The sequence below is a fragment of the Mesoplodon mirus genome (assembly GCF_964341445.2).
Source record: "Mesoplodon mirus genome assembly, chromosome: 10".
Taxonomy (NCBI): domain Eukaryota; kingdom Metazoa; phylum Chordata; class Mammalia; order Artiodactyla; family Ziphiidae; genus Mesoplodon; species Mesoplodon mirus.
Genome location: NC_138986.1, coordinates 22,321,345 through 22,331,606, shown reverse-complemented (window position 1 = coordinate 22,331,606; position 10,262 = coordinate 22,321,345). Strand labels below are relative to the sequence as shown.

The 10,262-nt window shown below is 38.2% G+C and overlaps 1 protein-coding gene across 1 annotated transcript in view; it reads left to right on the top strand.

The window, feature by feature from the left end:
• The window catches only part of ADGRG6 (adhesion G protein-coupled receptor G6), a 138,056-nt gene that overhangs the window by 106,617 nt on the left and 21,177 nt on the right, over positions 1-10,262 (top strand). Inside the window, exons 18-23 of the mRNA XM_082633768.1 lie at positions 527-672; positions 1,113-1,226; positions 4,686-4,813; positions 5,130-5,398; positions 6,576-6,672; positions 8,802-9,085. Coding sequence (XP_082489894.1) covers positions 527-672; positions 1,113-1,226; positions 4,686-4,813; positions 5,130-5,398; positions 6,576-6,672; positions 8,802-9,085 — 1,038 coding nt within the window. The remainder of the gene's footprint in view (positions 1-526; positions 673-1,112; positions 1,227-4,685; positions 4,814-5,129; positions 5,399-6,575; positions 6,673-8,801; positions 9,086-10,262) is intronic.

The window sequence follows — 10,262 nt, the reverse complement described above, 5'->3', positions numbered from 1 at the left end:
GAGATGTGTTAAAGGACAGATTCCAAGAAGCAAGAGTGTAATTATAGATTGAGCATCTCCTGTATGGCCTGACAGAAGTCTACCATCACTTAAGAAGCCATTACAGCATATATTTAATGTCAGCTTGATAGAAAAAAACACTTTCATAGGTTCTCTTTGATTGACACATTTGAAATGACATCAGTTTCCAGCTTTAAAACCCACTGTTATTAGGTCTCTGTTGCTATTTATGTTAGAAATATGTGCACGTGTGTCAAAACAATATATCAACTTTGCTGATTGGCTGCATCTAGATTCTGTTGCCAAGGGTAACAGAACAATCGCTTTTAATCTTTCCTAAATTGCTTCTTGTTTTTTTTCCCCTAAACACTTGGGGTATTCAGAGATTTTTTTTCACCCCAGAGCAAAAATAAAGAAATTTTATATAAGGAGAAAACAAATACTAATTGTCTGTGTGTTAGAAGGAAAATTAAAGTCAAAAGGTGTAGTTGGTATACATGTTAATTTGTATTGCCATCTATCACAGATACTGTGGTAGCCCTGATTATTAAGCCTGAGTTGATTAGGAAAAGAACATATCCACTTCCGAATGATGCAGCACCCAACCATTTGCTCTTCAGGATCACAGACTTCTCTCTTTTGTCAGGAAGCCAACTGTACAGATTCTTTATTGTAGGACAAAATGTATATGAAAGAAAATAATGTGTCTTCAAAACTTTGGAGTCTTTCCTGCCTTATTTACTGAGCAGAGGTCATGAGCAAATCCTTATTGATTATGATGAATTCCAACTCCAGTCTCTGGACTTTGGAAAGATTGAGAAAACAGATCTACAGGCTCACATACATATACAGTATGCCTGTAATTTAACCAGGCAGATTCTTTTGTATAATCTGTCTTATTTTGTTGTGTTAACAGCTCTCAAACTTCATTGGGATACTTGTTAGAAAGGTCCTAGACAGCACCTTCAGAGACATTGGTTCCTTAGGCCTGGAGTGGGCCCAGGAATTTGCAATTTAAAAGATGATTCTGAAGGAGGTAGTCCAGAGTCTACATGTTTGAATTCGTATCACAGACATCAAGATATGTTTATCCCGTCCCTTAAATCTTACAGCTACTTCCTGTGGGACTGGAAGGAAGCAGTGAGGAACTGTGGGATGCAGTGATTGGCTCATGGATCTACCTGGCCTATGTAAATGGCCATTGCCATATAACAACCGTGCACGTTGTAATTTTCCTGACAATCCAGTACTTAGAGCTCTGAGGGATAAGCCCAAGTCATTTAAAAAGAGGACAGTCATACAAATACTGCGTGATTCCTCTTATTTGAGGCATCTAAAATAGTCAAAAGTATAGAAGTAGACAATAGAATGATGGCTACCAGGGGATAGGGGCAGGGATATATAGGGAGTTGTTTAATGAGTATATAAAGTTACAGTTATACAAGGGGAGTAAGTTCCAGAGATCTGCTATATAAAATAGTTAATAATACGGTATTGTAGACCTAAAAATTTGTTAGGAGGGTAGATTTCATGTTAAGTGTTCTTACCTCAGAAACAAAAGCAAATGAAAACCGAACACAAGAAACTTGTGGAGGCGATGGATATATTTATTACCTGGATTGTGGTGATGTTAACACAAGTGTATACATAAGTTCAAACTCACCAAACTGTATATATTAATTATGTGCAATTGTTTCTTTACCAATTATATATCAATAAAGCTGGGGAAAAAAACAGTAAAAAAAAAAAAAAGAGGACAGTCATAAAAAATAACTTTCCCAAAATATAAATGTTTTCATTTGCTGCCAGACCATGAAAATGAACAATTAAACTATAGCATGTTTTCCCTAAGTAATTAAAAATAAAACCCTCAGTTTTCTTCCATATTCTCTTTTTTCTGAAAAGCGACAGCATCATTCTTTCATAAAATGCTTATTTTGCATCATTAATCTTTCAGGTATGTAAGCTTTAGCTTAATTCATTGAATTATTTCAACTGCATGTGTGTTTGAACATGATTGTATGTATCGTAAGTCTATTATTAGATAAATAGATAACAGTAATACAGTCACTATTCAGAGATGACCTGTAAGTAACCAAAGTTTGGCTTCCTGTTACTTTGAATGGTTAGTTTTTCCAAATATTGTTTAAATTTTGTTATGAATTTGTAATTATATATTACTTTTTCTGTTGTCATTTGATTAAATAATTAGTTTTACATGTATATGGATATGTGCATTTTTCAGTGCTATTTTTCCATTTTCCACTGTGGCTGCTTTTATAAGATTCTAAACTTCTGGAAGAAAAACTTCCCAGAATTTATCTTTTCTGGTGATGTGCCCATATCCTTTCAGTTTTTTCAGACCACCACAACCTTGTTAAGAGTCTTTCTTGATGTATAAACTCTGTATTCACTTGTGTAAGATATTCCCAGAGTCTACTTTGCCCCATGACACATTCACCATATGAGAAATTTAAAAAGTACCCCAGATTCATAATTATATCTTCTAATCTACAAATGTATGAAAAATTTCATATCCTCTGCTACATTTATTTGTAGTAAAACTGATTTTCATATTTTTAACATTAGTACAGTCTCATGTTGGCTAAATCAGAGGAATAAATATTTTCATATTCTTCGTTCTCTAAAAGTATAAAACAGCATGAGAACTGTGTGTAAATGTAGAACCGTGAATAGCATTATTGTTTTCAATTTACATTTTAAATTGTGACTTGCAAGTATACTGCCTCATCTAAATGGGAGCCATAGGTTTTTCAAGAGGTAATGACACGTCCTTGGAGGTTCCCAAGATATTTCTCTGACCTTGTCAAATCCTGGAGTAACCAAAATGTTGGTCGGGGTAAAAGCTACCAGTGAGTCAAGTGGCACTGACTCAAACTCCATCCCGTGTGCCATGGGAGTCCCACTTCCTCCCAGTGTTTTGAGGGATTCCTGGGAGAGGAGGATAGGTACGGTCCTCTCTGACCTGAGTCTCTGCGTCCACCGAATTCGATCCCTTTGTGCATTTCTTGGTGTTACAGGGAACCTGTTACCTGCTCCTCCCTGCCTCAGCCAAACCTGGAACTGAGCCCAGTCTCATGAGTTCACACACGTACACTCATACAAATACCACTTCCTGGAGGTCTTTGTGTCAGTAGCAGATTTTATTGACATTTTGGTGAAAAGTAAAGAAAGTTAATGTTATAGAATGAAAACTTATAACACAAACTTATTTTCATAGTTTAAGACCTAAAAGTTTAAACCAGATATTCCTTTTGGAATATGTCCCTTCTCCAAGAAGGCTCCGTTTTCAAACATCTGCATAATGAAGATGCCTTTCTCCTCCAACCAAGGCTTGAGTGGTTGGTCTTCATTCAAGATTTATCCCTAACCCAATTCTATATTTAAGGAAGAAAAGAAAGATTTTCCTACCAGGCCTGGACTTTGCAAGTCTGCCTCCCTCTGCACAGTGAAATTAAAATTAAGGCTTCGTATTCACATGCTAGAAAATGTTTACTTCTTCCCCTCACAACAACCCCTAACACTTTTAAGTGGCACCCTTTCAGGTCTATAGGTATCAAAAAACTATGACCCCCAAACTCTTGGTGGCTTCTCATTTATGAAAAAAAAAAAAAAAAAAAAAAAACAGAGACTACCCCACCTGATACATACCTAGCTCTGAAATGACCACAGTAAGAGCCTCAGCACTATTCTCTGACTGGGCAGCCACACACCAGGACCAGCCTCTGGCTGTCTCGGCTGAGCCCCTCCCTACCAATCAAAGAACCCAGGGCCCACCTAAAGGCTTGGTCACAGGGCCACGGTGGCCTCCATTTTCACTTGTGTCCCTAGCCTTGCAAATGATAGGAAGGGTCTGGTCATTTATTATGCAAGACAATGACCTCCTCTCCAGTTTGTTAGGGCCCCAGTGGTTTTGCTCTTGCAGTTATACTGATGTGCAAAGAGCTTGGGTTACAGGGTAATGATTAAACAAAACACGTGCAACTCTCTCAAATAATGCTACATTTTTGCTTCATGGAGTGATCCACAAGAGTGCAATAAACGGAAATTCCAGTACAGGCATACCTCAAAGATTTTTTTGTGGATTCAGTTCCAGACCACTGCAATAAAGCAAATATTGAGAGAAAATGAGTCACACAAATTTTGGGGTTTCCCAGTGCATATAAAAGTTATGTTTATACTATACTATAGTCTGTTAATGTGCAATAGCATTATCTCTAAAAAAACAATGTAGATACCTTAATTAAAAATTTTTTATTGCTCTAAAAAATGCTAACCATCATCTGAGCTTCAGTGAATCATAGCAGTAACATCAAAGATCACTGATCACAGGTCACCATACAAATATAATAATAATGAAAAAGTTTGAAATATTGTGAAAATTACCAAAGTGTGACACAGAGACCCAAAGTGAGCAGATGCTGTTAGAAAAATGGCTTGACTCAGAGTTGCCACAAGCCTTCAGTTTGTAAAACATGCAGTATCTGCGAAGTACAGTGAAGGTAAGCACAGTAAAACGAGGTACGCATGTCCTGATTTGATTTGTTTTTAGCCCCTAAGATTGAGCTGAGATTCTAAGCGCTATCGGTGACCTTTCTAATAAAACAAAACACCGTTCTCATGAAAAGAGAGACTCTTACAACTGCTTCTCATGTTTTTGGTAGGACCTTCAAGGAACTGCCTCACAGTTGGATGCAAAAAACACTAAAGTTCTCACCTTCATTACCAATATTGGGTGTGGAATATCTGCTATTTTTTCAGCAGCTACCCTCCTGACATATGTTGCTTTTGAGTAAGTATTTTTTTTTTTCTATCTGCCAAATCCAGAGCTAACTGTCCCAGAATGTGAATAAGAGAATTGTCTCAGCTTTTTTTTTTTTTTTTTTGCGGTACGCGGGCTTCTCACCGCTGTGGCCTCTCCCGTTGCGGAGCACAGGCTCCGGATGCACAGGCTCAGCGGCCATGGCTCACAGGCCCAGCCGCTCTGCGGCATGTGGGATCTTCCCAGACCGGGGCACGAACCCGTGTCCCCTGCATCGGCAGGCGGACTCGCAACCACTACGCCACCAGGAAAGCCCTCATATATCTTTCTTTTGTTCTTTTTTTAGAAAACTACGAAGGGATTATCCCTCCAAAATCTTGATGAACCTGAGTACAGCCCTGCTGTTCCTGAATCTCCTCTTCCTCCTGGACGGCTGGCTCACCTCGTTTCATGTGGATGGACTTTGCACGGCCATTGCAGCCCTGCTGCATTTCTTCCTTCTAGCTACCTTTACCTGGATGGGGCTAGAAGCGATTCATATGTACATTGCTCTGGTTAAAGTATTTAACACTTACATTCGCCGATACATACTGAAATTCTGCATCATTGGCTGGGGTAAGCCTCCTAAATTTTGTTTTCCTTTTTTCCATCATGGAAATCACTAGGTTTTCATAGGAAAATCCTAGTTTGAAAGAATAGCACTGCTAAAAGAAACTTCAAAATTGTGAATGATGTGGATGAGATATACATAACCTATGGAAGGGGCTTCCTCAGAACGGTGTTTTTAAAAATTGTTCAACATTCCTCACTCAAGTCAGGAGTAAAGGGAAAAAACTCTTGCTCTCCTGAGTCACCACCACCTTATTTCCTGTGTCCAGAGCCAGCCCACGCAAGTCTAAAGAGGCAGCTGGCAGACAGTGGTGCATTTCTATTATATTTCAAAATAGAAAGGCCAGCTCAGACTCCTAACTCTACTCGCCCTAAACACATGCCCATGTCTTGGAAACCTGAGCAAGGTTATTTTTGTGTGTGCAACCAGAATACTGACAGAATTCTTGCTTTGAGCTTCTTACCATGATTCCTCAGCCACACATGGACAGCTGTGTTAGCCTGTGTGCAGTCTTCTAATTGGGCTCCTTTATCTGGGTTTTGTATTGGGCCAGGCATTTTTGAGCTTTCTCACAAATCTCTTTTTCAGAGAGCCATGTAGAAATGAGATGTTTCCAAGGTGTTCAGTATCGCCTTAGGAGGCAATGAAAGCACCTTTCAGGGAATTCAGGTGGTGTAGCGTTTTCCCACTGAAATATACATGGAAATACTATATTGGTTCTCTTGAGAGAAAAGACTATGAAGACTTATATGTCCCCATTGTTTTCCCCCCAACTTTTTCTAAAGCTTTTCTTTCTATAGAAAGGGGCAAAATGAAGCTGTAGCTACCTTCTTACCTGAACTCAGGCAGTCTGACAGGTGTCATTAATGAAACTACATTTTCTGGTGCAGCATACAGTATAAATCAGGTCCTGGTACTCTACTGGGTACCAGTAAGCAAACAGAATATTTAAATATCTGTCATTTAAGAGTAGGTTTAGATTGTTTCTAATTAAAGTTGGATTTTTCACACCACAAAAGGGATTTTATTGTTGTTTTTAACCAAGTTGCCTGTTCTAAGAAATTTGATTCTATGATATGGAGTGTTCTCTTTCTTTTTTTTCCCCCTTGCCATTATCAATCTTATAAAGCAGTCTTCAGATGCTTCAGAAAAGTTGTTTCTATCATGGTCTTGTTATAACAGGTCTGCCTGCCTTAGTTGTGTCCATTGTTCTAGCAAGCAGAAACCAAAATGAAGTTTATGGAAAAGACAGTTATGGAAAAGAACAAGGTGATGAATTGTAAGTAATAAAAGCTTTTTGGGAATTTATTTGTGATGAGTATATATCCTCTGTTTGCTGAAGTTTAGTGTGAGTTTCCATCCCAATAGTGAGTGAGCTTCTATTTTGGAAGGTTAAAGTGTATTTGCATGTCTTTGCCAAGGTCTCTGCTACACCACAGATGAATTCAGTTGAATGTTCTGAACTGTGTGAACTGCTTTTCCATATTACTGTTGTGCTTTCTCATCTGGGGGAATTCAGAAGAAGTGTAAGATACTATCTTCTAGACACAGAAGACCTATTCTATCTGAGGATATTCTGTAATACTCCCACCTCCTTAAACCACGCACATCCTCGAGAGAGTTAAGTAGCAGCATCGGACAGTGAAGGATTCAATGCCAATATATATGAATGTTGGTGGAAGTGGAGAGAGTGGATCTTGAATAATTTGGAAAATTCCCTTCAGACTGTGAGATCACTGAAGCTAAGATTTTTAAACTATTCAGTTTTGACAATTAGTTCTCTTGTATCTTATGTAGTACATGGTACTCAATATTATTATTTGTTGATTGAATGAATTACTGAATGAATAAAGAGCTTACTCCTGACTGTGATGCCACATTTCTGTGCACATTTCATGGATGGATAAAAGTTTTATATCCAGTCAGTATCCAATCCTGTTCCATTCCTCCTGGCCTTCCCATTTATATTTCCAAAGTAGCAGTCAAAAACCCCCATGAGAACTAATGGGAAATAAAGTATCTAGGTCAGGAATTTCAGATTCTAGGGGAACTTCCATATGGAAAGAAAGATTAGCTCCAGGGACAAGCAGTGTCATTTTGGGGACCTTTAAAATAAGATATATTAAAAGTAGAAGTCAATACATATGTTCTAAATAAGGGAACTTAAAAAGTATGAGTCAAATCTTATAGAACTTTAAAGTACGACTTATTAAACTGTTGTGCCATCAACAACTTTCATTAATTGAGCATTTACTATATGCCAGGAATCAGGTTATAGGACTCAAAGATGTTCAAGACAGCTTTTGCCTTTGTGAAAGTTGTGTTCCACCATGAAAGACACAACCAAAATGATGACCATTTACATTAGAATTTTAAGATTAATTTAATTGTCTTAAATAATTTTTTTTGGCACCTAAGAACTTCCATAGTATTAGTTAGGCACTGGGGCATCTTCAAACTGCAGTATTTTAATTTTACTCTTAATTCCCTTTAAAATTACTTTCATCTATTTTCTGATCTATATCATTCTGAATATCAAGTGTATCCTTCCTGATCTCATAAGGATGTTATGATTGATGTAAGCCTTTTAATTGTGCATGAGAAGTGTCAGCATAAGAATATCAGAGTTCTACAATAAGGTCTTGCCTCAACTAAGCCAATTATATTAATAGGAATTATTTTGTCTGCAGTAATGGAATCCACAATTATGTGTGTCTTAAATAAGTAGGATTTACTCTTCTCACATGATAAGACATGATAAAATTTGGAAGAAGGCAATAAGTGGCATTAATTTTGTGGCTGAAAATGTTAGAACCAGCAATTCTGCAGCTCTCTTGGCCTTTCTTTCCTCGATATAAGATGATGACTACAGCTGCAGAGCTTGCATTCATGTTTGAAGCAGAAAGAAGGAATAAGGGCTTTGCCAGCTGAGTCTGTCAAGAATAGGTGTCAAAAATCCCTTAGCAGACTCTGCTTCCATTATCATTTTGTAGAACCATGTCCACATGGCCCTCCTTTAAATACAATGGAGATTGAGAAAGTTTCCCACCCTCAGGAGTGCAGGCGCATAAGAGAAAGGGGGTAGACATGGTTTGGGGTGAGCCAAACAGAGTGTCTTCATGCCAAGTCAGAGTTCAGGAGACCACCTTGTTTTCTGAACTGTTGACTTAAATAACTAGGTATTAAAAAGATGACTATCCAAAACAAAGCAAAAATAAATAAATAAATTAAAAACTATGTAAACATTGAGGAAGAAACTGAGGCCCAAGAAAACAAAGTGACTTTCTAAAGACAGTTGAGGAAGGTCCAGCTATGAAATCTGCCGAAGCCCAAACTAAGCCAGAAGGAGTCTTAGGTAAACAGGGCATGATGATATATCTCATTCTTTCTTGTCTCTTCTCCTTTAAGCTGTTGGATTAAAGATCCTGTCGTATTTTATGTGACCTGTGCTGGGTATTTTGGACTCATGTTTTTCCTGAATGTCGCCATGTTCATTGTGGTGATGGTGCAGATCTGTGGGAGGAATGGCAAGAGGAGCAGCCGGACGCTACGTGAGGAGGTTCTAAGGAACCTGCGCAGTGTGGTCAGCCTGACGTTTCTACTGGGAATGACATGGGGGTTTGCTTTCTTTGCCTGGGGACCTTTGAATGTCCCTTTCATGTACCTTTTCTCCATCTTCAATTCTTTACAAGGTAAGATAAATGGTAACCGCACCATTTTTCCTTTCTAATTTTACCATATGTGCAAAGAGCTTCACTGTTGGACAGATTCCATGCTAAGTTTCTAAGTCACTATCCTAAGTGCTGAGCCCAGTTCCAGGCACAGTGTGGGTACTCGTGAAAAAGGCCTTGAATGGAGAGAAGAGGTAGAACGTCAGTTTGTTTATTTGTTTTCAGTGATATATATACCAAGCACCTAGAACTATGCCTGGAATATAGTAGGTGCTCAATAAATATATCTTGTTGCATGAGTGGATATGGCAAGGAGGTGCCCAACGGGAAGTGTAAAGAGAGGCACAGATAACGTTTGCTTTCTTTACAGTTTTGCTGAGTGTTGGTGCTCTTCGTGGAACCATGTGGGTGTAGAGCTCTTAGCCAGAAGAATCTTTAGACTCTGTGCAGGGACAGAGCAATTCACTTTGATTCCTTGGTTCCTTGGATTTCAGAAAAAATACCAACAATCTAGTTCAGAAATGCTTATTTTTTCATAAGAAATGGCAGTCAATTCAACAATCTAACAAATGGCTTGCTCTGTTTAGAAATATAAGGCTTCCTTCAAGGAGCTTACTGTCATGCTTCAGATTCCATAACACTTACCCTAGTGTACTGTAGAATGAATTTAACTTAAAAAAATTTTTTATTGATGTATAATTGATTTACAATGTTGTGCCAGTCCCTGCTGCACAGCAAAGTGACTCAGTTATCCACATACAGACATTCTTTTTTTAATATTCTTTTCCATTATGATTTATCCCAAGAGATTGGATATACAGTACGACCTTGTTGTTTATCCATTCTAAATGTAATAGTTTGCATCTACCAACCCCAAATTCCCAGTCCATCCCTCTCCCTCCTCACTCTCCCCTTTCGCAACCAAAATTCTGATCCCTATGTCTGTGAGTCAGTTTCTGTTTTGTAGATAGGTTCATCTGTGTTGTGTTTTAAGTTCCACGTATAGGTGATATCATATGGTTTTTGTCTTTCTCTTTCTGACTTACTTCACATAGTATGATAATCTCTAGTTGCATTCATGTTGCTGCAAATGGCATTATTTCATTCTTTTTTATGGCTGAGTAGTATTCCATTGTGTATATGTACCACATCTTCTTTATCCATTCCTCTGTTGATGGACATTTAGGTTGTTTCCATG